The 27,637-nt window shown below is 41.5% G+C and overlaps 2 protein-coding genes across 10 annotated transcripts in view; one reads left to right on the forward strand and one right to left on the reverse strand.

Moving 5' to 3' along the window:
- Positions 1-817: 817 nt before the first annotated feature.
- Positions 818-24,683, forward strand: NCOA4 (nuclear receptor coactivator 4). Of its 8 annotated transcripts, none has more exons than XM_015147038.3 (11): positions 818-953; positions 4,533-4,596; positions 14,053-14,207; positions 15,469-15,609; positions 15,793-15,881; positions 16,182-16,290; positions 17,092-17,181; positions 17,697-17,840; positions 18,331-19,317; positions 19,987-20,127; positions 23,176-24,683. In XM_015147038.3, exons 3-11 carry the CDS (start codon positions 14,067-14,069, stop codon positions 23,179-23,181), a joined length of 1,848 nt encoding a protein of 615 aa, XP_015002524.2. In that variant the 5' UTR covers positions 818-953; positions 4,533-4,596; positions 14,053-14,066; the 3' UTR covers positions 23,182-24,683. The 8 variants fall into 8 exon arrangements, with proteins under 8 accessions (XP_015002524.2, XP_015002522.2, XP_077802494.1 ...); XM_077946366.1 differs by lacking the exon at positions 818-953 and adding an exon at positions 2,321-2,388; XM_015147036.3 differs by lacking the exon at positions 4,533-4,596.
- A 1,338-nt stretch (positions 24,684-26,021) lies between these two features.
- TIMM23 (translocase of inner mitochondrial membrane 23 homolog (yeast)) overlaps positions 26,022-27,637 on the reverse strand; it is a 31,812-nt gene continuing 30,196 nt past the window's right edge. Inside the window, 1 exon segment of one of the 2 annotated variants that reach the window (NM_001190973.2) lies at positions 26,022-26,551. In NM_001190973.2, coding sequence (NP_001177902.1) covers positions 26,436-26,551 — 116 coding nt within the window. In that variant the 3' untranslated portion in view covers positions 26,022-26,435. 2 annotated transcript variants of the gene reach the window in all.

Below are 27,637 nucleotides of genomic sequence, written 5' to 3' on the forward strand. Positions count from 1 at the left end.
TTGTATTTTTTAGTGGAGATGGGGTTTCACCATGTTAGCCAGGATGGTCTCGATCTCCTGACTTCGTGATCCGACCGTCTCGGCCTCCCAAAGTGCTGGGATTACAGGCTTGAGCCACCGCGCCCGGCCCATTTTTTTCTTTTCTTTTCTTTTTTTTTTTTTTTTTTGAGACCCAGCGTTGCTCTGTCGCCCAGGCAGTGTAGTGGCGCGATCTCGGCTCACTGCAATCTCCCCCTTCCGAGTTCAAGCAATTCCGCCTCAGCCTCCCGAGCAGCAGGGACTACACGCGCGCGCCACCACGCCCGGCTAATTTTTTTGTATTTTTAGTAGAGAAGGAGTTTCGCCGTGTGAGTCAGGATGGTCTCTATCTTCCGACCTCGTGATTCGCCCGCCTCGGGTTCCCAACGTGCTGGGATTATAGGCATGAGCCACCGCGCCCGGCCTATTTACTTTAGAAAAACAAATGTTGCAAAGGTGGAATCATACAACATATGGCCTTTTGTGTCTTATGATATTCATTTTTGCATCTGAACGTTCAAGTTAAATAATATCTACCTTGTGAGGGCATTTGAATCACTTAGAATGGTCCTCGGCACAAAACTTGCCTTCAAAAAATATTTGCTTCATTTAATTTCGATTTATTCACGAAGGGCTAAAGGACGTTGTGCAAGGGCTGGGAGAAAGTGTGCGCCTGCGCTCTGCGCCTTCTAGAGGGCAGTCAAGGGGGCTGGGAGAAAGTGTGCGCCTGCGCTTTGCGCCTTCTAGAGGGCAGTCAAGGGCTTCTGCCTGACCCAAGGGGAGATCTCGCGAGACTTTCAGACCTCTGGCAAGAGGCGTGAGAGGAAGATTGCGTTGTCGCGAGAACTCTGCCTTTTGGGACCTAGGTTAGTGTGGGGCCGTGTCTCAGTCCACCCAAGGTCTCCTCGGATCGCGCGGAGAGGCACTCGGACCTGGTAAGAACGCCGTGGGCCGGGTGGAGGCTGGATGATCGCTGGCCCCGGGCTTGTCCGTCCCCTTCCCGACCTGACCGACACCGGGCCCGGCCTGCCTTCTCCTCCCCTTCCCTCCACACGCCAGGCCCAGGCACCTCTTCCTGCCTGCCCGCCGGTCCCGGCCTGCCTTCTCCCCTTCCCTCCACACGCCGGGCCCGGGCCTGCCTTCTCCCCTTCCCGCTACACGCCGGGCTCCGGGCCTGCCTTTTCCTCCCCGACCCTCCTCATTCCCGGCCCAGAAACCTCCTGCTCCCCGCCGGCCTTCCCCTGGCTTTAGGTGTGACAGCTCCAAGTTTCCTATTTCTCTCGCCTCTTGCCTGGATCTGGGGCGTGGCAAGGTCTGTTTTGCCGAACCAGCCCAGAACACAATCCATTTCTAGCTTGTCAGGTGGAAATACAAATAAGATATTGGGGTTTTTTTTTGTTTTTGTTTTTTTTTTTTTGGCCCTCTGTGTGCTAAACACATACCGTCACATTTAGTTCTCCCAATAATCCCGAAAAGTAGCTTGATTATCTCTGTTTTACAGATGAGAAGAGTGAGGCTTGCTCATTCATTGGTTCATCCACCAACAATCATTTATTTGGTGCCTGTATGTTCAGGATGTTGAGGATAGCAATGAAGAAAATGGACACACTCCTAATTCTCATGGAACTAAATTCTCGTGTTGGGAACAACAATAATCATAAGCTTACGTGGCACGGGATTTAATGTGGAATGATGCCATCAAGAATGGCAGAAGTAGAATGACAGAAGTCAGAGTGCTAGAATTTATCTGAACCCACAGGCAGAGCTTTTTTCCTTTTAACTGTGCCTTTTTGTGTCTATCTAATCAGGGTCGGGTTCACCATAGTAACTGCCTTTTGGATGGACTTAGCTTTCCACCACGCACTTGGTAATTTGGAACTAAGTTTACAGAGACTCTTGAGTTACTTATTGGAATGAGGATGGCACAGGAAGTCATAGTTGGCCCATTTCTGTACTGAGATCCTACTGTGACATTTCCAGACTTTAAAGTACATGAGACCGTTTGAGAAAGGCTTACCCTAATGATGCAATGGAGGGAGATTCATTTGCTGCCTTGTGGCTTAGGCAATTTACTTGGTTTTCTCATTTGAAGATTTGCTAGCTTGCAGATTTGTTCAGATAAGTAAATGAGATAATGGGGGGTCCAGCACAATAACATTCCTTTCACTTTCTCCTTCCCTCCCTTCCAGGGAGCCTTTGTCCTTGGGTCTCTGAGGAAAATCCTACTCTTGGAAAGTTTTGTGATACTTTTTATCTAAATAAATCTCTACAATCACATTATTACCTTTGTGCAAACAGGCATTTCGGAAATAGAAAAAACACGTTGAGCTATTGAAGGAAAGGAAGATGTCCTTCTCAAAGGCGGAGAAGGTATTTTAGAACTACATGATACCCCTGACCCCTGTTTTTATTAAATCAGCATAGCTGTGCCAGAATCTCAGGAGCCCGTGTAGGGGTTTCATAAAACTCCATAGTATATCCTGACACATATCCCTCCCCCGGTTTGAGAGTCCCTAAGTTAGTGTTTTATAATACTTTCCCTCACATAGTGTTAGCATTCAGTGCCAGTCATTGCTGCTGCTGATGGACTTTGAACTCTGTCTCTTATTTCAAAGAATTAGTATTTTCTGCTTTGTTGGCAAATCGGTGACACGAGTTCTCCTCTAGGTGGCAAGTTCACCATTGTGTTCTCAGGGACTATCACAGTAGTGGCAGTTGAGGTACTCCATAAATAGTTGTTGGATGAATACATAATACCTTAATACTTAATGATTCCTTCAACATACTCGGTATGGTTAGGGACTTTGGACTCAGATCTGGGATTAAATCTTGGCTCTTCTACTTGGAAGTTTGTGACTGTAGGTAATATATTTAACCTTGTCAAGTCTGCTTTTTTTTTTTTTTTAATTGTGATGATAATAGCCCCTTTAATGGTTTGTGAGTGCTAATTGAGATAATGAGTTTTTAAAAAAAGGCTTGGCACATAGTAGACTAGATGTAAATACTTACTGAATTTATTTACTCAGTAATTAATTATTGAATACCTACTATACAACAGTGAACAAAAAGACAAGTCCCCGCCATGTGGAACTTACCTTATAGTACGTTTTCTGAAGGGAGATCAGAAAATAAATGGTTGCTACGTGCCAGATTGTGGTTAGTACTATGGACAGTGATAAAGCATATTGAGGGGGAGTGGAGGCAAGACTTTTAAAAATAAAAGATGGTGAGGAATGGCCTCACTGAGAAGATGACCTCTGAGCAGACACCTGGAGGAAGTTAAGGCCTGGGCTTGATACCTGGAGGAAAGTGCAAGGGCTCTGAGGAAGAAGCATCCTTGTTATGCTAAAGGAGCAGCAGGAGGAGAAGAGTAGGGGTAGAGGGGAAGAGTAGGTAGCAGTCATGAGGTTTCTGCAGGAGTCCTAGAGAGAGATGATGGTAATGAAATTGATGAACTTTATGTCTGTCTTTGTTATATCCTGTTCTTTGACAAAAAGTAATAAAAATAGCTAATACTTATATAGCTCTTACGTGCATCAGGCACTATTTTAAGTGCTTTACATATACTAGTCATCAGATCTTTCCAACAAAGTATACCTAGCCTCAGAAAATGAAGATTTGTCACTCTTGAGGATATACAGTGGAATGTGCTGCTGGTTCAGAGAGCACTTTCTCAAGCATTACTGAAATCAGCAGTGAATTCACTGCCTCTGTTCACATACTGGTTAGGTTGCAAAGGAAAGCCTAAAATGTCTGTAACAGACCACCCAACCAATATGTATGCATTGGGTTAAGTTCAGTTTCATGGAAGAACTGTAGAAGGCCATGACATTTTTTATTACTCTTCTTGCTATTTTTTAGTCCTTTTAAAATTTTCATCCAAGGTTTTCATTTTGACTTTGTTTTCATGTAATTATGTCTGGACACATTGCTTCAACATAGAACGCACATGATATGGCGGTCTAGGCTGGAATGGGGGTCCAGTTGACCACTGTTGCTCTAGCTAGTAGGCATTATACTATCTCCATGCATGTCAGTTAGAGAAGCTGCCATATTGTCCTTCTTAGCTTATCTTCTTTGATTGTTAAATCATAACATTGCAGTACTTAACTTCTGATATGAATGACTGTACACTCTTAGTCATTCTTATCCCAAGTTGTCATCCCTAATTTTGCTTGACTTAATTAATCAAGATGTTCCTCTTTGGGGTTAGCAGTGTGTTTGGGGACACCTTTGGGGCTTAATATGCCTCTTATGCAGCATTACCTAAATGCTCTACAAATATGACAGTTTGGTTCAGTGAAGTAGTGAGTAGCTCACAAAATAAGTTAAAAGGTTTTGTTGTCAGTTTGGTCATGGGTGAGAAGTTAAGTCTTTAAATACTGAGACAATTACAGCTTTCAAAAGAAGATAATCTCAGGTGTGTTTTGAGCTTTATTTTGGCATTATTGCTAGTCCTCCAGGCTTTAGAGGAGGGAAAATACTAATATTTTATCACTTGTTGGCTTCTATAGGGAGAACCACAAAACGTTTGCCATATAAAATCAGGATAAAATGGCATTATTACTGTGATAGTAGGTAAGTAACATGTTTTCCTATCCTTCACTATATTATGGCAAGAAGTTTCAAGTTGAATATCATCCCCCCAATATTCAACTTGAAATTCAGTTAGAATTTCTGTGGTACCGCCAACTCTGAAGAAAAAATTCAGAGTTGGCTGTAAAATACAGTAAATGTGTCCCCTTTAAACCACAGTCTTGCTGCTGTTTGTGTGAATCCACGAAGGTGAGCTTAGCAGGAAAGATACTATCTCAGCACTTATTCTGGGATCATACTTTCAGTGGCAACACCCTTGCCAGCCTTGTCTTGTTTGAAAAAATCCCAAAAGTAATAGTTGTGCTAGAAACATCTTCTTTCTCTGAAAAAACCTTCCTGCGTTAATACAGGCCTTAGTGGGACATCAAGTTGATTATGTTTAAAGCAGAACTATACCATACTTACTGTGGCTAGTCTGAACCTAAACATTAATTTATCATATATTCATCCGTTTGTCCAAAATGTCTTAGGCCTCTGTTGAATTTAGGGCAAAGCATTGTACAATGCCAGGTACATTCTTCTCTTTATGTCGATTCAGTGGCACACAGAGAATGTGAACGGTTGGTAATGCCAAGGTACCGCTATCAGGCTGTCTGCTCAGTATTAGGATGTACAAAGCTATTAAATAAATAAGACATGGTTTCTTCTGTCATGGAGCCCTCAGGCTAAGGAGGCAGGCATGTAACAATAGGGTAACATGTTACAGGCGTCCTGCGGGAAACCCATACAGATTACAGTGGTCATGCAGGAGGGAGCAGCCAAGTCTACTGGCCAAAAGTATTGAGGAATGAGGTGCTCTGTCAGGAAGGACTTTGTAGTTAGTGATGGTGACTTGAAAAGCAGACAGGTAGGGAGAAGAGGAGAGACTGGCATTGCTGGCAGAGAGAGCTGGCATAGCCAAGCTGCACAAGATAAACCAAACTATCCTATGCATAGAACAGCTGTCCAGTAGATTAGGGTGCAGGAGCTGTTCTGGGAGACAGCAGGAGAGCCACAGTGAGGCTAGGAAATAGAGAGCTGTGATGGTTAATTTTAGGTGTCAACTTGACTGGATTAAGGAAACCTAGAAACCTGGTGAAATGTTATTTTGAGGTGTGTCTGTTTCCAGAGGATATTAGGGTATGAATCAGAGTGGATTAGGTGGGGGGAAATCCACCTCAGTGTGTGTGGGCACCATCCAATCTGCTGGGGCCCAGAGAAAACAAAAACACTGAAAAGGCAGATCTATCTGCTGGAGCTGGGATACATTCTTCCTGTCCTGTCTTTGGACAGTAGAACTCCAGGCTCCCCAGGCTTTGGGCTTCAGGACTTGTGTCAGTGGTCCCTTGGGTTTTCAGGCCTTTGGCTTCAGACTGAGATTTACACCATCTGCTTTCCTGGTTCTGAGGCCTTTGCACTTGGACTGAGCCATGGTACTGACATCCCAGGGTCTCCAGCTTGCAGACGGCCTGTCATGGGACATCTCAGCCTCCTAATCACATGAGCCAGATCCCCTAATAAATCCCCTCTTATATCTATGTCTGTATATATCTTTATGACTATATCTATGTCTGTCTATATAATGGTCCATTTCTCTGGAGAACCCTAACTCAAGAGCCTTATTGCTTTTAAAAGAAATTTGGACTTTATCCTGTAGGGAAATGGGGAGAGCTATGCTGCTTTAGATGAGATGATCTACTTGGGATGGATGGTTGTTGTTTTGAGACAGCATAGAAATTCTTGAAGCAGAAGAGAGGTAAAATACGTTATGCATTTTTCCTCTTTAGAACCTAAACATTTTATAAAGACACAAGATCAAATACTGAAGCATAAGGGAGTAAAATCTACGTGTAAAGTGGTCTGAGTGCAGAATTTTAGATTTTTATGATTTTCTTTCTCAGTCTTTTTATGTTTATGTAATATTTAATAAATCACATCATCATAGTAACGGCTACAGCTGGCTTGAGGAGAAACACAAATGAATATAGCTGTGAAACTCAGTGAAAATATACAGTAGCTGAAGACTTTACTATGCTGGGGCATTGGTCAGGATCTTTTAGAGAGGGAACAGAGACCATCAGTTAAGTAGGTGATGGCCAACAAAGTTTCTTTGTATTTACATTGTGACCAGCCGTTTTTCAGAGGCACATAAAATAGATGAAAGTTCCTGACATCAGTTATATTTTAATAGACTTAAGAATTCCTTCTTTGTTGCCATTGATGTAAATTAGTACAAAGGACCATAAAATTGTAACTTTAGTCATTCAGAAGTATGTCTAGTTTTTTTGTGTCTTTATGAAATGTATTATCCAATGAAGGCATTTGGAATTAGGGAGAAATTTTCTTATTTTTGATAATGAATGCCTGGATTGGGGTCCCAGAAATTGTATGCATCACAGACAAAGCAGGCATTTCCACTCTGTTCATCTGAAATCTAAGGGATACTTAATTTAGGGTAATGGTTCTTTAGTGTTCCCCTTTGGTGTTTCTCATGTGATTTTGCTTTACTCTTACTATTAACAAAAATAGCTTTATATTCATAGAAAAGAGCAAGTATTTTACATTCAAAAAATCGACTAAAAGGTAATAGAGTTACAACGTTGTCTAGATTTCATCTTTTGGCCTGATTGCATATGCAGGCTATGAGGATTATCTTAGAGAAAAGGGAAAGCGAGAAGTACCATAAACATGATAGTCACAGGTAGGTAGTGCTATATGCCAGGCACTGTCCTAAACATTTTAGTTCATATAATTCATTATGGTTCATGTAATTCTCATTGAGTTGAGCCCATTATCGGGTGGAGCAAGTCGGGGAAAGGAGAGGCTGGAGAGGAGCCCCAGGTGCCATCCTAGGTCCCTCTAGCTGGCCTTACCCTGACAAGCCGGGCGGGGGCAGCAGGCGTCTAGCGGAGAGGCCCAGCGGCGAGGGAGCTGCGCGGGGGCCGCGAGCGCCAGCGGAGACTGGAGGGGAGCAGGGCAACAGTGGGCGGAGTTTTCCGCTCCTCCCCGGCCCTGGCTTGAGCGCTCCAGTTCGCTGGTGGCAGCCGTGTGACGCGCTGACGGGGCGCGGCCCGGGCTCGGGGACCTTCCGCACTCGGGTCAGCGGTAAAGCAGCCTGTCGTTTGCCGGGCAGCTGGCGCGTCGGTGACCTGGCCTGTGAGGTATGTCTGGCAGCCCAGGGGCCGTAGCGGGAGCCCTTGAGGCTGGCTGGCGCCGGGCGGGAGCCAGAACCCCGGGGCTGACTGCGCGCATGCGTGCAAAGCGGCGACCGGGGCGAGGGCGAGGGCGAGGGCGAGGGTGAGGGCCCCCTGAGGCCGTTTGGAGAGGGCTTTTGGGAAATCTAGAAAGCCACATGAGTCAATGTTGCTTTCGAATTAGAAACGCCTTGCGGTCGGTTTTCAGTTACTACTTTAGAAAATTGATGTGCTGGGATTTATTGCTCTCATTTACTTGTGTAAAGGTGGACAAATTTGAGCCTAGTAAACTCTGAAGTGTTAAATCTTAAAATGTTCAATAGTGAATTTATTATTACCTTATTTTAAATCTGTTGCGATATTAACGTTTGTTTGTGTGGTTTAAAAAAGATTACAGAGAACCAGGTTCTGGATTTCAGAAACTGCTTGTCTTGATAAGGAATTTAAAGTGGGCTGGGGCTAGGGTAACATGTATATAGTCCTTGAGTTAATGAGTTGTATAAAAAACAACCTTTCTAAAAAAGAGGGAAGAAAGAACGTGTGAAGTGAAAAAAGTTTCGAGGTAAAATTGCAAATTATTTTTTAGTTTATAATTTTTTTAAACTAAAAGCTTTACAGATGATCTAATGCAGGTTGGCTCATCAAAGATAACCATATTGTTCAGTTAGTATTTCGAGTGTAGTACTCATAGAACACATAGGTATCCTGTGGATAGATGCTGCGCTTGGCCTTTTAGCAATGACTAGGATGCCAGGCAAATAAGTAAAAAGTAGAGGTCTTTGGAGGGGGAGGGGCAGGTGGCAAGGGGGGCAGAGAATGTGAGAGCTGGAAGGTGAGGTTAGAGATGATCTAGTCTGAGCTTTCATTCTTACAGACAAATGAAGCCTGGAATGGCTGTGATACAAACGTTGAATCAAAACCATTTGCATTGGTATTTGGCAGTGTTTTGGTTTTTCCGAGCTTATCATGACATACAAGGGTACTGTTGATTTATTTGGTTTTTTTTTTGTTTTTTTTTTTTGTTTTTTTTTGAGACAGAGTTTCGCTCCTGTTGCCCAGGCTGGAGTGCAATGGCTGCGACTTCGGCCCACCGCAACCTCTGCCTCCCTGGTTCAAGCGATTCTCCTGTCTCAGCCTCCTGATTAGCTGGAATTACAGGCATGCACCACCACGTCCGGCTAATTTTGTATTTTTAGTAGAGACGGGCTTTCTCCTTGTTTATTCAGGCTGGTCTCGAACTCCCGACCTCAGGTGATTCGCCCACCTCGGCCTCCCAAAGTGTTAAGATGACAGGTGTGAACCACTGCGCTCGACCAGTACTGTTTATTTTTGTTTCTGTTATCCAAGGCAGAAGAGTCTGAATAATTGTGGTTATAATTTACTGAGGACTGTGAAAATTGACCGAAAATCTTAATGGAAGTTATTTCAATAGTAATCCATTGGAATGTTAATTTTAATCTCTAGTGTTGGCAAATAAAAATACTTTATGGGTGATAATACACTAAAGGAAGAACAAGTTCACCTGGGAGAGAGAACCCAGGACTAGACCTTGGGAACTGTGTTCTGAACCCAAATCTTACCCCTTCCGGCTGTGGCCCTTCAGATGGGTCACTTAAACTATCTGGGCTTTTTGTGGCTTCATCTGTAGAATGAGAGTGTTATATTAAAGAGATGGCCAAGATTTTTTCAGCTTTATTTTTTATTTTTTTAAAGAGGCTTGTGAGGAGCTATTTTTCAGCTTTAAATTGTAGTTTGTGTGGGTCACAAGAGTTATAGCTCTTTGGAAATTTTATGGTTAAGCCATACAGTAATGACTTAGCTTCATTTGTGGTTAGTTGCTCAATTCTGGTCCCATGATCTTCAGACTTTACAAATAGATTTGTGCAAAGCATTGTGTAAACATAGCATATATAGTTTAAGGAATTCCTTGTTGAGGAATCTCCAGGTTTTGTTATTTGTTAGAAGGGTATGTGTGTTTCTCTCCTCCTCCTTTATTTCCTCCACCCCCAAATTTAGGACAGGGATCCTAGAAGCAGGGAAGTTTTAGAAAGCACTTAAACTTTTAATGTTGTCTCAAACATGGACGTTTAAGGCAGTCCTGTTTTGAAGATGGTAAGGCAATATTTTGGATTATAATGGTGAAGATAAAAAGACATTTTTAGTAATCTTTTATTGATTTGAATATTAGGATCAGAGCTGATTTGGTCCATTCTTTTTACAGGTAAGAAAACAGTCAAAAGTATCCATACTTGGTATATATTAGAGGATTTAGACTATTGAGTTTTTGGAGTAAATAAAAGATTGCCTTTTGCTATGCTGTATAGTGAAAGACTCGATGGAAATCTAATATTTATTAAATAATCACCATCTCCTTCCCCCTAAGTCTGTGAGTCTGTATTCCTCACATATGAATTAGGAAGTTAGGTTCCACAAGGGCAAATGGTGCAAGGTCATAGCCCTGATAAATGGCTAAAGGATTCTGTCAGATCCTATTCACAGCCTGTCAGCTAAACCTGATAATAACCACTGTAATATGGAGGGCTTATGGTATGCAGGTGCTAGGCTAAGTGCTGGTAGACAAATAATGTCTCACTTTAACCTTACTGCAGCCCCTTTGTAGCTGCCATCCTTGTCTCCCTTTTTCCTGAGGAAATTGAGGCCCAGAGAGGTTATGTTACTAGCTCAGGGGTCTCAAGCTGGGAGACACAGTCAGAACTCAGGTTTGTCAGACTCCAGAGTGATCTCTTGATGGTCATGCTTGCCACTCTGGCTCTTGAACCTGAAACAAATGGTGAATAACTGTTGAAAATGGCCATGCGAGCTAGTTACCTCATACCAGTCTCTTTGGATGTAACATTTCGTACAGCTGGCTTAGGCTTCAACTCATTGTGATTTGAATTCACCCATGATTGGGGCTCTTCATTTCAGCTCTGAAGGTTTCCTCTTCATCACAGTGCAAAAGGGCAAGCCTTTGCACAGCTCCTTTCTTGGCATCTGGGCTCTGAAAGCTGACAGTGCTCTAACTGCGCCACAGGGAGGAGGAGGGACAGAGAGAGCCAAAGGCAACAAAGGGGCAAGCATCCTGGGACTTACCATAAAGAAATGAAACAGGTTTTCTTCGTGGCTGACAAATGAGTTCTCAAGATGACTTTTGAAGGATAACACTCCTTTTAATTTGAAAAAATGTGATAACTGTGTGTGGAAAAATCAGTTTTGTAACTTTTAAATCTCATCCTACATTCTGTCTATAGCTGATAAGGGGAAAGTCCAGTGTGTGAACTCTTGCTATATTCTACTCTTACTGTGTAATATTAATACTTGTGATTGAATTGAGAGTACTTGCTTTAGGAATCTAGTAGTACAGTCAGCACTGTATGTGTTTGAGTTTGTCTCCCGTATGTTCCGGAATTCTGGAGTTTTGACATTGTGAAGCAACAATTTTATTGATTAAATTTTACACTGTGCTAGGCATTGTGGCATTCCACACAAATGGTGAGGATCTAAGAGTGGGAAATTTGGCACAGGTGAAGAAGGCTGGGTAACACATTTGAAAGACTGCTAAACATGTCTTGCATGACTGACCTAAGTGCAAAGTGAAGCAGCCCGTCACACTCCAGCTCTCCAAATCGGAGTCAGCATTTCACCCGTGTGATGCAGGTATTTTTCATAGTCCCTGCAGTGAGTTCCAAGTGCACACTAACGCTTCTGCCTAACACAGGCAGCTTATGGCATGCAAAAGGAGGATGCAAGGTAACCACTGTTGGTGTGTCCAGGGTTGGAAAAATTTCCACAGGGATTTCTGTGAAGTCCAATTAAGGCAACCCTTTCTTTTTAAGAGATGATTATGGAAAAAGAGACTGATGAAACAAAATCAGCAAGGGGAAGTTTAAAAATTTCCTGAATTGTTGTTTCTTATAGAAACTCTAGTTCCTGAATCGGAGTCTTTTGCTGAGATAGTGGACAGAAAGTTTGTTTTGCTGCTCTTCCCACTTCTCTCAGAATACATTATTTCTGAGGGAGGAACTCACCACTTTTGTCTCTATCCAGCTTTCAGCTAGGCATCTGGCCCTAAACTTAGTCTTAAAGATGCAGTCAAGGCCTGGCAAAGTTCCTTTGTCTCAAATGGACAGTCAGCCACTTGGAGGACTCTGCCCTGGGTAGGCCACTTTTCACCCCAAAGCTGGCTTCTCCGAGAAAGTCATTGCTTTCAGGACAGTTAGGAAGTTATTTATTGCCTAACATGCCTCCTATTAACCTTTTTTACCCCCTTGTGTCTGTTCCAAACAAATTTAATTCTTCTAGTTGACAGGTCTCCACATACTTGAGAATGGTAATCATGTCCTCCTGGAGACGTCTCTTATCTAGGCTAAACAGCCTTCCTTCCTGGAGAAGTTTTTCATGGTTTTGAGGCCTCTTTCCCTTTTCTAAGTGTCCTCTTCTAAAGCGTGTTACTCAGAAATAAGTTTTGAATTTAGTCTAATAAACATGGAATAGGTTAATCCTGTGACAAACACTATACTTTTGGTAAATGTAGTCAAATAGTATGTGAGTTATTTTTTCCCACAGACCCAGCACACTGTGAATTCATAGAGAATTTACTTTCAGTTAAAGATGTCCACCCTTTAAAAACGGTGGAAAATATTCTTTTCCTTGCCCTCCCTGATTAAAGTGAAAAACTTACATTTTGTTTTGTAAGATTGAACAGCTGTGTAGAGATTGTTTTGGGAAATGCTTCTGTCACAGCCCCATGTTACCTCCAGCTTTAATGTTTGTCTTCTATGTTTTCATACAAGTAATTAGAAAAAACAGGGATGTGCCTCTAAAAACTTTACACACTGGCCTTAGTCTGTCATCCTTTGAGTATTTTGTAAAAAATAATCTTATTATTCAGTTTAATTGTGCTTCTCTTTAGCTGATATTCACTTTGTCCACAGTGATATCATACAGTTTTGCCACAAGTCTTCTGTCATTCCTTGGTGTCTACAGCATTACCTTTACTTGCTGGTTTAGTAAAACAATCCAAAAGGAAATAACTGGTATCACAGGGCTTAGTGAACCTATTCTGAGCTCTAGTAATCACTGCTGTCATTTTCTCAGTGTTTAAAAATCATGTCATTGTTCTTCCAGTAGCTTTTGTCAAGTTTTACTTCATGGCTTTACTGACACTCTTGTGTTGCAGTCTCATTTTATCATTAATGCTGTTCTTCCCGTTTCTGTTTCCTATCGCTCCTAAACCCAAGCTTTTTAGAGAACTCTGTATTTACCAATTTCTGTTTCTCCTTTATATGAGAATCATATGAAATCATTTTGTCACATATAATCTGTTATATATAATGCACATTCTTTTATATATTATATATTACATATATTCTCTATATAAAAAACATGTATCTGTATATCTGTTGTATTCTTTTTTGTTGTTTTGAGACAGAGTTTCACCCTCTTACCCAGGCTAGAGTGCAGTGGTGTGATCACAGCTCACTGTAGCTGCGACCTCCTGGGCTCAGGTGATCTTCCCACCTCAGCCTGCCAAGTAGCTGGGACTACAGGTGCACACCACCACATGTGGCTAATTTTTGTATTTTGTAGAGACGAGGTCTTGCTATTTTGCCGCGGCTGGTCCAGAACTCGTGGGATCAAGTGATCCACCCACCTTGGCCTCCCAAAGTACTAGAATTACAGGTGTGAGCCACCGTGCCCGGCCCTGTGTTATATTTTTGAGAGCTTCCTAGCTATGAAGTAATTCTTAAGTTCTTCCTAAATAAAAAAAAAAGTTCTACCGTAAAGGGGGAAATTAAAAATTCCGTCTTCTAAACAGTATTCTAAACTTGATTGTTTGCAGCTTATTTTCAAAGTAATAAGCTGTACCTTTTAGTCTTCATCTCTAAATCTACAAAGAGGAACACATACCTCATATGACTATATGTGTGTTATAAATAGAAAATTATATTTTAATGTTCTTTTAACTTTTCAGGACACTGTATGCTCTGTTGATTCAGGACAATTAGTGTATTTTTCCAGAAATAGCTATTCACATGTAAAGTGTTACTAAAGTAGATTTTAGAGTTTTATGGCAGGAACAGTGGTAGAGGGAAGGGAGGAGACAATATTTATTAAGAGTATCTTATGTGCTAGCTCCAGTGTTGGAAAGTAATCTAAGTAGTTAGTAATGGGAGTTGGCTGGAATGATCATTTGAGGGATGATTGAAAGGTGGTTTTTGGTTGTAATTATGGTGCTATTTATATATATTTTTTTCTTTTAAAGGAGCAGTGAGGAGAATGAATACCTTCCAAGACCAGAGTGGCAGCTCCAGTAATAGAGAACCCCTGTTGAGGTGTAGTGATGCACGGAGGGACTTGGAGCTTGCTATTGGTGGAGTTCTCCGGGCTGAACAGCAAATTAAAGATAACTTGCGAGAGGTGTGACATGTGCTTTTCTCTTCTCTTGTCTGGACTCTTGGCACAGGGCTGGTTAGAGCATGGCCAAGGACTTGGTTTCTCTGTGCCAACAAAAAATTTCACCCCATGCCTTGCGTGGTCTACTTGGTCCCAGTCAGTTGCCTGATACACTGGTGCCTTTCATCCCAAGGGGAAATAAGGCAGGTGCTAGAAGAGTCTGGAAGACCCTGTGCCATTCTAGAAAATTCTATTCAGCATGCATTTTTGATTACTCCTCTGTGTGATTCCTCAGGCACTGTAACCAGTAAAATATGAAATGAGTGAGCAGTATCCTCTCAGCTGCGTCCTCTTGATTGCATGAAGGATGCACTTGAGCATCCTCCCCGTCATCTTTTAACTGGTTAATGGCATTGTTCTGTAAATGACTATCTGTTAGGGCAAGCCAGAGTGAAATCTGTTGTTGGTTCCAGTAGTATTTTGTTGTTGTGTGTGTTAGATCAAGTATTACATGACTTTGAAACACAACTTTATTAAACAGGAAAAAAAAATGTGTTTTAAAATATAGTTTCTTATGTGTATTGTCATGGATAATTTATGGCCTGTTTTGACTTTTTCCCTTGGGATTTTTATATTTAGCCCTGTTTGAATCACTGTTTATGCTTCCAGAAACATTAGTTTATAATTTTACTTAAATTGTCTACCCTAATGGTCTTCTAGCTGTTGACATGTGGTGGCACATCTCTTTACTAAATTGTTCTGCTGTAAATGGACTGCTCATTCTGTGGGGTGAGAAAAGAGATAAGGGGCTAGCTATTAAGTTAATACTCTGTCTTTATTCTGCTGATAAACTTGTAAAACCATAGGTTTTTAAATTATGTGGAAAACTGAGGGGGATCAGTATTTCCTGGTACATTCTTGTATTTTCTTTTGATTAGGACACCCAAATTAAACCTAATCCTCTTAGAAGGATGGGTATTGCAGGAGGATTTTAGAGTTTAGGTATGCCTTTATGGCTGGGATTCTTAAATTGGGGTCCATAGGGCTTTAGTGGGTCCTTGGGTGGACTTTGGAACACTAAACCGTGACATTATAGGCAAAATCTTGAAAATACGCATTTTTTCTGGGGAGATACTTCATAGATGTCGTTGGATATTAAAAAGGATTTGTGATTCCCCCCAAGCCCTCCCCCGCCCCAAAAAAGTTTAAGAACCTCACTATTCTGCAGGAAACATCATTCTTTGGGATTATAACACTAGGAAGCTAACATGTATGTGTTTCCTAGGTCAAAGCTCAGATTCACAGTTGCATAAGCCGTCACCTGGAATGTCTTAGAAGCCGTGAGGTGTGGCTGTATGAACAGGTGGACCTTATTTATCAGCTTAAAGAGGAGACACTTCAACAGCAGGCTCAGCAGCTCTACTGGGTAAGGTGACTGCATGGCTAGAACTGGTTTGAGCATGGCTTCTGGTTGCCAGAGAGTATCTTCCTTGTAATGCAGTGTTAATATAGATCAGATAAAAGTTTAATCTCAAGTTCTGTTTGGTAACTTGAGTATATCTGGTGCTCTTGGTATCATTGTGGCTAGATGGTTTCATTTTTCTTTTAGTTATTGGGCCAATTCAATTGTCTTACTCATCAACTGGAGTGTACCCAAAACAAAGATCTAGCCAATCAAGTCTCTGTGTGCCTGGAGAGGTAACAACCCTTTTTGCTTATTTTAACTTTTGACTCTTTAACTTTGGTATACTAAAAGAAAGTCAATTTTGTAACTCATTGCATGTGTTGTATTTAACTTGTATGTTGCTAGGATAAGATCATTCTGCTTTATGTATTTAATATTATACTTGCTGATACATGAATAAGCCGTCTACCTTTGGTTGAGTATCTTAGAGAAGTATAATCATTTAAAATTACTCACAATTTGACTTTTGTTTTGGGTGAAGTTGATGAAATAGATATTCCTTAAAAATAGCCAATTTTGTTTTTCTTCCCCAGACTGGGCAGTTTGACCCTTAAGCCTGAAGATTCAACCGTCCTGCTCTTTGAAGCTGACACAGCTGCTCTGCGCCAGACCATCACCACATTTGGGTCTCTCAAAACCATTGTGAGTAATCGCATATGCTTCATTGGGCACTTCTCATATCTGTGGCATCACAGCTGGTCTTAAAAAAAATTACTATGAGTAGTGACTTTCTTGAGAATTTGATTAGTTTCAAAAATTTCATGTTCTCAGCTGGGCGTGGTGGCTCATGCCTGTAATCCTAGCACTTTAGGAGGCCGAGGAGGGCGGATCACTTGAGGTCAGAAGTTCGAGACCAGCCTGGCCAACATGGTGAAAACCTGTCTCTATTAAAAATACTAAAAAATTAACTGGGTGCCTGTAATCCCAGCTATTTGGAAGGCTGAGGCAGGAGATTCGCTTGAACCCGGGAGGCGGAGGTTGCAGTGAGCTGAGATCACGCCACTGCATTCTAACCTGGGCGACAGAGTGAGACTCCGCCTAAAAAAAAAAAAGTCATGTTCTGCTTAAGTTGCCTAGGTTGGTAGTTCTTGGAGTGTAGTACAGACTCAGTGATACTCTTTTGGAATGCCTCATGTATCTCTCCAAATACTTCTGATATATTTTTTGTAAAATTTATGGCTTGAATAGTTTTTAATAAAGAACCAAACATTTGGGTCTTGTTAAAAGTGGTAATACAACCAATTCTGGTGAAGATTTTTTATATAATAGTTATGTGGTAGAGTATTCTCAAATTTGATAACTACTTTGTAAGTCATGGAATTTAGTGTCAACAATATTTCTAATGAAATATTAATGCTTTAACATTTTTGAAATTTGGAATTATAATTTCACTTTTTTGGCAGCATAGCATAAATAACATGATTAAATTATCTCATTTCATAGCAAATTCCTGAGCACTTGATGGCTCATGCTAGTTCATCAAATATTGGGCCCTTCCTGGAGAAGAGAGGCTATATCCCAATGCCAGAGCAGGTAAAATACCATTTTGTTTTTGGTAATTAAGTCATTGCTTGGCTTATATTTCCTTTGCGTTTTATATAGCTTTAAAAAAATACTACTATTTGTAAAAAGGCACCAGTGGCAATGAGTTAGTTTATGAAATTGAATGCTTCCCTTGCGATCTAATGCCAAATAGAAATTTAGATATCTTGCTGGGGTTAACAGACAAAGTAATTATCAATAGTTCACAGGAAATTATCATTAGCTGTCTTACTGATACTGGTTCTCTGTGAGGGATCCTGTTTATAATTTGTAGAGAAGATTTATTTCTAAAGGAATGGCAATGTGAATAAAGATTCTAGATGTTTTAGTTGAGAAGAGCCCTAGAGATCAGCTATGTCTCTTGTTTTATAATTGTGAAAATTGAGGCTCTGGGAAGGCACAAGACTTGCCCAGGGTCAGTGGCAAGCCAAGATTAGAGAGTGGCTCTTCTCCTTTTCTGGTGAACTTTCTACTGCATTTGACATTCCTTGTTATATGATTAACAGAAGTCAGCATCCGGTATTGTAGCTGTCCCTCTCAGTGAATGGCTCCTTGGAAGCAAACCTGCCAGTGGTCATCAGGCTCCTTACATACCTAGCACCGACCCCCACGACTGGCTCACCCAAAAGCAGACCTTGGAGAACAGTCAGGTCTGTTGCTGCTTTTATTGTTTCTACAGTAGACGCAGCAGTAGGTGGGGTTAGTTACTAATTAGTAGTAGTATGTGTCATTGTTAAGTTTTTGGTTGCAGAATTGCTTGAACCTGGGAGGTGGAGGCTGCAGTGAGCCAAAATTGCCCCCACTGCACTCCAGCCTGGGTGACAGAGTGAAATTCTGTCTCAAAAAAATAACAAAACAAAACAAAACAAAAACCAGTTTAGCATCTGGCATGCAGTAGGGGCTCAAGAATTTGATGAACTAGCCGGGCGTGGTGTTGGGCACCTGTAGTCCCAGCTACTTCAGGAGAATGGCGTGAACCTGGGAGGCAGAACTTGCAGTGAGCTGAGATTGCGCCACTGCACTCCAGCCTGGGTGACAGAGCAAGAGTTCGTTTCAAAAAAAAAAAAAAAAAGTGCAGACAGAATCTCCCAAGCAGTCATAATTGTTCTGGCAAACTAATACTGTGTACTTTTTGTGTAGACTTCTCCCAGAGCCTGCAATTTCTTCAGTAATGTCTGGGGAAACCTAAAGGGCTTAGAAAACTGGCTCCTCAAGAGTGAAAAACCAAGTTATCAAAAGTGTAACAGCCATTCCACTACTAGTTCTTTCTCCACTGAAATGGAAAAGGTTGGAGATCAAGAGCTTCCTGATCAAGATGAGATGGACCTATCAGATTGGCTAGTGACTCCCCAGGAATCCCATAAGCTACGGAAGCCTGAGAATGACAGTCGTGAAACCAGTGAGAAGTTTAAGCTCTTGTTCCAGTCCTATAATGTGAATGATTGGCTTGTCAAGACTGACTCCTGTACCAACTGTCAGGGAAACCAGCCCAAAGGTGTGGAGATTGAAAACCTGGGCAATCTGAAGTGCCTGAATGACCACTTGGAGACCAAGAAACAGTTGTCCACCCCCAGCGTGGTTACAGAGGATTGGCTTGTCCAGAACCATCAGGACCCGTGTAAGGTAGAAGAAGTGTGCAGAGCCAATGAGCCCTGCACAAGCTTTGCAGAGTGTGTGTGTGATGAGAATTGTGAGAAGGAGGCTCTGTATAAATGGCTTCTGAAGAAAGAAGGAAAGGATAAAAATGGGATGCCTGTGGAACCCAAACCTGAGCCTGAGAAGCATAAAGATTCCCTGAATATGTGGCTCTGTCCTTCTAGAAAAGAAGTAATAGAACAAACTAAAGCACCAAAGGCAATGATTCCTTCTAGAATTGCTGATTCCTTCCAAGTCATAAAGAACAGCCCCTTGTCGGAGTGGCTTATCAGGACCCCATACAAAGAAAGAAGTCCCAAGGAAGTGCCTAGTACTGAAGACAGAGATGGCAAACAAAAGTTTAAAAGCCCCATGAACACTTCCTGGTGTTCCTTTAACACAGCTGACTGGGTCCTGCCAGGAAAGAAGATGGGCAACCTCAGCCAGTTATCCTCTGAAGAAGACAAGTGGCTGCTTCGAAAGAAGGCCCAGGTGAGCATAAACATCAAAATAGCACTGTTTGAGTTTTATTTATTTATTCATTTATTTTGAGATGGTGGAGTCTCTGTCACCCAGGCTGGAGTGCAGTGGTGCAGTCTCAGCTCATTGCAACCTCCCCTTCTCAGGCTCCAGCCATCCCCCTGCCCGCACTACAGCCTCCTGTGTAGCTGGGACTGTAGGCATGCACCACCATGCCTGGCTAATTTTTTGTATTTTTGGTAGAGATGGGGTTTTGGCCCGGGGTTGGTCTCCTGAACTCCTGAGCTCAAGCGATCTGCCCGTCTCGGCCTCTTAAACTGCTGGGATTACAGGCGTCATCCACCACACCTGGCCTGGAGTTTTATATTTCATAATCCCAAACCTTCCAAACTGGCCAGATCCTTAAATATGTTAAATACTAAATTTGGAATGGAGGATTTATGAATTTTTTGTGTTTTCCAGGCCTAGGCCCCATCCTTCAGGAAAGAAAATAATCTAGCCTGTTTTATTGCTATTTATGGAAAATATTTGGGGTAGAAATAACAATTGTCACCTTTGTTTTTGGTTGTTAGAGAGAATGGCCAACATTTAAATTATTCTCTGTAGACCCTATTTGAAAGATAAGTTGGTCTCATGCCTCCTAGTTTTCATGAAGCAACCTACTCTTTTCTTTTATTGCAGGAAGTATTACTTAATTCACCTCTACAGGAAGAACATAACTTCCCCCCAGACCATTATGGCCTCCCTGCAGTTTGTGATCTCTTTGCCTGTATGCAACTTAAAGTTGATAAAGAGAAGTGGTTATATCGAACTCCTCTACAGGTGGGTACATGCTACCAGTGTGAAAATTAGCTTATAGCTAGTTATAAAATAAATGTTTTGTCTTACATATGAAGTCATACTTGGCTCATTGAACCATATCCCTTTTAATAGTATGTATATTAGGCAAGTGAGGGTGGGACGGGGGAGCTCATAAAAAGTTCATGTGTTTTAATTGAATTTGCTTTATGAACTAACTAGGCATACTTCAAAGGGAACTTTCAAGATGTAACCGTTGGGAATTTTCAAATCCCATGTGGATTCTAATAGCTTATAGACCTACCTTGAAGGTGGGTTTGGTTCCAGGCCACTGCAATAAAGCAAATATCCCAATAAAGTGAGCTACACAAATACTTCCGTTTCCCATTGCATATAAAAGTTGTATATACGTTTGTTACGTCTGTAATAACATCATGTCTTAAGAAGAAAACAATGTATATACCTCAATTAAAAAGTATTTTATTACTACAAAGTGCTGAAGGTCATCTGAGCCATTTACACAATCTTTTTGCTGTTGGAGAGTCTTGCCTTGATGTTGATTGCTGCTGACTGATTAGGATGGTAGCTGTTTGAAGGTTGGGATGGCTGTGTCAATTTCTTTAAATAAGATAATGAAGTTTCCTGCATCAGTTGACTTTTCCTTTTATGAAATACTTCTCTGTAACATGTGATGCTGTGTGATAGCATTTTGTCCACAGTAGAACTTTCAAAATTGGAGTCAAATCATGTTGCTCTTTATCAACTAAGTTTATGTAATATTCTAAATCCTTTGTTGTCACTTCAACAATACACAGCATCTTCTCCAGGAGTAGATTCTATCTCAAGAAATTACTTTCTTTGCTCATCCATAAGCAGCTCATCCGTTTAAGTTTGATCATGAGATGGCAGCATTTCAGTCACACATTCAGGCTCCACTTCTAATTCTACTTCTCTTGTTGTTTCCACCACACCTGCAGTTACTTCCTCCACTGAAGTCTTGAATTCCTCCAAGCCATCCATGAGGGTGGGAATCTGTTTCTTCCAAACTCCTGTTAATGTTGATGTTTTGACTTCCTCTCATGAATCATGAATGGTCTTAGTGGCATCCAGAATGGTGAATCCTTTCCAGGTTTTCAGTTTACTTTGCCCAGATCTATCAGAGGAACCTACACAGCTAGGGCCTTAAAAAATGTATTTCTTAAATAATTCTTGAAAGTTGAAATTACTCTTTGATCCATAGGCTGCAGAATGGGTGTTTTATTAGCAAACATGAAAACATTAATCTCCTTCTGCATCTCCATCAGAGCTTTTGGGTGACCAGGTGCACTGTCAATGGGCATAGTATTTTGAAAGGAATGTTTTTTCTGAACAGTAGTTCTCAACAGAGGGCTTAAAAGATTCAGTAAACCATGCTGTGAACAGGTGTACTGTCATCCAAGCTTTGTTCCATTTCTGGAGCACAGGCAGAGTAGATTTAGCATAATTATTATTATTATTATTTTTGAGACAGAGTCTCTGTCACCCAGGCTGGAGTGCAGTGGCTCCATCTTGGCTCACTGCAAGCTCTGCCTCTTGGGTTCACACCATTCTCCTGCCTCAGCCTCCCAAGTAGCTGGGACTACTAATTTTTTTGTTTTTTAGTAGAGATGGGGTTTCAGCATGTTAGCCAGGATGGTCTCAATCTCCTGACCTCGTGATCCACCTGCCTCGGCCTCCCAAAGTGCTGGGATTACAGGCGTGAGCCACCGCGCCTGGCCAGATTTAGCGTAATTCTTAAGGGCCCTAGGATTTTTGGAATAGTAATTGAGCACTGGCTTCAACTTAGCCGCCAGTGCAGTGGCTCAGGCCTGCAATTCCAGCACTTTGGGAGGCGGAGGTAGGAAGACTGCTTGATCCCAGGAGTTCAAGACCAGCCTGGGCAACATACAGAGACCCTCTGTACAAAAATTAACAAATTACCTGGGTATGGTGGAGCGTGCCTATTGTCCCAGCTACTCAGGAGGCTGAGGTGAGAGAATCTTGCATCTGGGAGGTCAAGACTGCAATGTGTTATGATAGCTCTGCTGCAGTCTTGCCTGGTTGACAGAGTGACACCCTGTCTCCAAAGAAAAAAAAAAAAGTCACTGACTGTGTTAGTCCCTAACAAGAGAGTCAGTCTGTCCTTTGAAGCCAGGCATTGACTTATCTCTCTAGCTACGAGTTCTAGATGACTACTTCTTGCAATAGGAAGTTGTTTTTGTCTACACTGAAAATATTGTAGCTACTTTCATTTATGATCTTGGCTATTCTGGTTAACATGCCACTTCACGCTGCATTTTTGCTATGGAGATGGCTTCTTTCCTTAAACCTCATGAACCAACCACTGCTAGCTTCAAACATGACTTCTGGTTCCTCACCTCTCTCAGCCTTCATAAAATTGAAGAGAATTAGGGCCTTACTCGGGTTAGGCTTTGGCCTAAGGGAATGTTGTGGCTAGTTTGATCTATCGAGACCACTAAAACTTTCTCCATATCAGAAATAAGGCTGTTCTTTTTAAATCATTCATCTGTTCACTGGAGTAGCACTTCGTTTTTTTCAAGAACTTTTCAGCCAGAGAATGAGAAGCTAAAAAACAACAAAAAAACACTTTGATTTTGTGTTCACAGCTTGGCTGGTCCAAAAGGCCTGCCCAGCTTTCAGCCTCTCTTGGCCTTCAACATGACTTTCTCGCTCTGGCTTTTGATTTAAATAGAATGAGAGATGGGGACTCTTCCTTTTGTTGAACACTTAGATGCAATTGTAGGGTTAATAATTGGCCTAATTTCAATCTTGTTTGTCTCAGGGAACCAGGGAGGCCTGAGGAGAGGGCAGAGAAATGCGGAAAGGCTGTTTGGTGGGCATTCAGGACATACATTTATCGATGAAAAGTTTACCATCTTTAATGGGCACAGTTAATGACACAAACGCTCAATTTGTAAAAAATACAATATAACAAGGTATACCTATATTGGGAAATGAGTCAGAGCTTTAAGGCAGGGAAAATTTGCTTTTATTCTTCAGTGAAGTAACTTATCTGTGGGCGTTTCTTTACAGATGTGAAGGAATGGACAAGAGTTGAGCAGCCTTTCTGCCGATTATCACACATCATGAGCTGAATGACTGCGGCTTGCCAAATCTTTGTGTTTCTGGGTCTGACCAGTTAGCTTAGTTCTTCTCCTGCCTAATTTTGAACTAGTAAAGCAAAGTGAGTCATCAGATTATGAGTTACTGTTTAAAAGAAAAATGCTGTTTATTCATGCTGAGGTGATTCAGTTCCCTCCTTCTTACAGAAGTATTAATTCACCCCACACTAGAAAAGCAGCATCTTTGTGGATAGTCTTTTTCACAAACCTCCAAGGCTCCTTAGATTGGGTCATTACTAAAAGTACATTAAAACACTCTTGTTTAAAAATGAATTATTTCCGTAATCGAAGTGTATTGATGTATTCTAAAGCTAGTAAACTTCCCTAATGTTTAATTGCCCTACAGATGCTTCTTTTGCTGTGGGTTTTCTCCTGTTAGTGGTCTGAAATAATGATTTTCCTGTTCTATTAATATATAGTGTATTTTGCACAAAAAATTAACCTGGTCAGTAGTGATTACCAAAATATGTATTAATAATCTTGGCAATTTTTGACATTTTAGCCCACGTTAGTTCTACATTATTCTTAAAAGAAACTCAGCTACTGCAAATTTTGTCTTTCTGTAAATGTTATTAAAATATCCAGTGAGCTCTTTTAGAAGGACTCAGTAATATTTCAAGACTATTTTTGAGGTAGTTCTAGCCTTTTAAAATATTCTACAGACCTATGGGGCTTAAAAGAACCCAAGTACCGACTAAGCAAATAGGCAAAAGACATGTTGGAAATGTAGTATAGTACTTGAACCATTCACTATCATAGGGATTATTGGTGCATCCTGTGTAAATGGAAGCTGAGCTTGACACCTGGTGCTTTTAACTAGTGATAAAGTCATCCTTTCACTGCAAGCACAGCATACCTGTACCTCCAAAAGTGATGTTTTAGTGAACAGGCCGTTTTCAACACTTGTGCCTTGGGGTGATCATTGAAGCTTTGTGAAAACTACTGATGTTTTCTCAGTCTCCTTAAAGTTACGTCCATGCTTTAAAATGTCTGTAGGAAAGTGGGTTTATGTTTTCTCTAAGATACCTTTGCTGCTTTCCATACTTTGAAACTATTAAGCTTCTTAACTGCCTCTTATTGGAAATACTTCTGGGGAAACTTCATGGTCCCACAATGTCATTGCCATACAGCTTCACTAGAGTTCTTTGAACCACAGCTGAAAAGAGCTTTGTATTATTTTTTAATTCCCTCTCCAGATATCGTTTTAGGAGTATTATAACAAAGGTGGTGGGCAAAAACAATGTAAGGAGCCTTTCCAGTTATCTTGAGTTGCAGCTCTGTAGTTTTTTGAGGCCAAACACACTGTATTTTACAAGTCAAAATATAATTTATATTAATCACTATGTTAATGAGTATGTGAAACATTCTTTTGCATTGATGAATTTTGTATCTGCCTCCATTAAAAGCATAACAGCCATAGTTGTTGCGTGTTATTTGTAAAACTATTTGTCACAAAGTGTGGTGTTATATAATGTGGCAACTTTTGGTTAGGAATCCAGCTGAGAAACAGCTTGAGCATAAAAATAACCAGTGTATTTTATGAAAAATTAGAAAACAATAGGTATATTAACCTCCATTTTCAGTCTTTTATGAAAACTATTCGTATCTATTAAAAAAAAACCTACGGGACTTCAGCTAAGACTCAGTGCCTTTCTACTGGATTCCTCTTACTAGATGCATCCAAAAAGGCCCTAGTTTACTTTCTCCAATCATATAGCCACCCGGTATTTAATACAGTAATATTTATGTGTGTAACCTGTAGTGCAGTTATACATGATTAACTTCATACTGTGGATGAGAAAACAAACTCAAACTAAACAGCTTGGCCTTATGTCCTTTGGTTTTCCCAAGGCTTCCTTGAAAAAAACATCTAGCTCTTGGTCAGGCACGGTGGCTCACGCCTGTAATCCCAGCACTCTGGGAGGCCGAGGTGGGTGGATCACCTGAGGTCAGGAGTTTGAGACCACCCTGACAAAGATGGTGAAACCCCGCCTCTACTGAAAATACAAAAATTAGCTGGGCACGGTGACAAGTGCCTGTAATCCCAGCTACTTGGGAGGCTGAGGCAGGAGAATTATTTGAACCCAGGAGGTGGAGGTTGCAGTGAGCTGAGATCGCGCCACTGCACTCCAGCCTGGGCAACAGAGTGAGACCCTGTCTCGAAAAAAAAAAACCAAAACCTAGCTCTGATTTATTCCTAGTGAGGCGTTAATATGTATGGAATGAAGCAGGATCATTGGAAAGATTGTTCTAGTATGCTAGTCTAATGGTTAACCTGAAATACCTTGAGGTGGTTTAGCATCAGCTCTATTGGTGAATGCCACCAGTAGCTTATTTCTTTTTTTGAAATGGAGTCTCACTGTTGCCTGCGCTGGAGTGCAGTGGCATCATCTGGGCTCACTGCAACCTCCGCCTCCTGGGTTCAAGCGATTCTCCAGCCTCAACCTCCTGAGTAGCTGGGGTTACAGGGGCACGCCCACCACACCTGGCTGATTATTGTATTTTATTAGTAGAGACAAGGTTTTGCCATGTTGGCCAGGCTGATCTTCAAACTCCTGACCTCAGGTGATCCTCCTGCCTTGGCCTCCCATAGTATTGGGATTACAGGCGTGAGCCACCGCACCCAGCCACCAGTAGCTCATTTCAACACAAACATGAAGATGTTGTTTTGCCTCAATTGGGACAGAAAATGCTGAGAGTACCTTTCACTTTATACCAAGGTAGATACTTTTAAATTGAGACAACTATGTTTCTGTGTTGGAGTTACAACTTTAGTTCTGTTTTTACCCTTTATTTGGAATACAGTGCAACATTACAGTTTTGGATCATTAAATGAACAGACTTGGTGATATAGTACTGACAAGCATGACCTGAATTCTGGGAGTAAGTGGTTTTCTAGTTCATGGGGGAGGAGAAGAGATATGTGCAAGATCTTCTCCAGAGGAGAAGAGAACCATGGTTCTCAGTGAGTCACCAAAGGCCTTTGGCTTCAACTCACTAATGGCTGGAACAAGTGCCAGTCTTGGTCAACCATCCAGGATTTTCATCACAGCAAATCAAAATCTCCAATTTTTCAAACTAATTGTAGGTAGGAGAGAGAGGATAACTCCAGACTGTCTTATAAAATGATCTAGATACTAAGTGTCCTCCATTCATGAGTTGGCAAAATCTTCAGAGTGACTGTTGGAGCAAGGAGCCTTTCATGTGCTCCCAGTTATTATATAGTGCATAGAGGCTGGTAAGTGTTAGTCCTGTCAGACCACCTCGTGCTATCCCTCGAAGACCACCTGGGAAAAAGAGATAAAAGGAAAATGAAACAGCCATATATTGCATAGTGCCCTAGCATGATAGGGTTAAATAAAAAGTACTGTGAAATGGGCTGGGCACCATGGCCCAGGTAATCCCAGCACTTCAGGAGGCCGAGGTGGGTGGATCGCTTGAGGTCAGGAGTTCAACCAGCCTGGCCAACATACTGAAACCCTATTAAAAATTCAAAAAAATTGGCTGGGTGTGGTGATGTGTGCTTATAGTCCCAGTTACTTGGAGGCTGAGGTTGCAGTGAGCTGAGATCATACCACTGCACTCCAGCCTGGACAACAGGGTGAGAGAAGTGAGACTCTGTCAAAAAACAAAAAACAAAAAACGAAAAACTGTGAAATGGGGAGAGACCTTTTTTAAATAAATCAATACTCCATCTCAAAAAGGAGATAAAGTTTTTAAAGTAATACCACTTGTGTAATACATACGACTTGACATTTTCATGTTCACATTTTCCCCCCCCTACTTTCCAACTTGTTCCTATGGCAGTTTATTACTGAAGCTGCAACTAAAACAGTCATTTCCTGCTAGTAATATCATTTAGAACTCCATTAGCATTGTCATTGGATTTATGACTGTAATGTAAACAAGGTGGCACCCTATCTGGAAAGAGTATTAACAACCTTTGGACTCTGGATGGATCCTCCAAATATTAACCTTGAAGATTAGTGATGGCCAGGCATGGTGGCTCACACCTATAATCCCAGCCCTTTGGGAGGCTGAGGCAGGCTTGAGCTCAGGAATTGAGAATAACCTAGGCAACATGGCAAAACCCTGTCTCTGCAAAAAATAGAAAAATTAGCTCAGTGGAGTGGCATGTGCTATTTGGGAGGCTGAGGTAGCAGGATCGCTTGAGCCCAGGAGGTCGAGGCTGCAGTAAGCTGAGATTATGCCACTGCACTCTAGCCTGGGTGACAGAGTGAGACCCTGTCTCAAAAAAAGAAAAAAAAAAAAAGTGGAAAGATAGCTATAATCACACTTTGAGTTAGGTGCTAGTGACCAACCCCCACTTTGCACACTGATGCATCGATCTCCTACAATTAATAAGCAGTGAG

This window comes from Macaca mulatta, chromosome 9 (assembly GCF_049350105.2).
Source record: "Macaca mulatta isolate MMU2019108-1 chromosome 9, T2T-MMU8v2.0, whole genome shotgun sequence".
NCBI lineage: Eukaryota > Metazoa > Chordata > Mammalia > Primates > Cercopithecidae > Macaca > Macaca mulatta.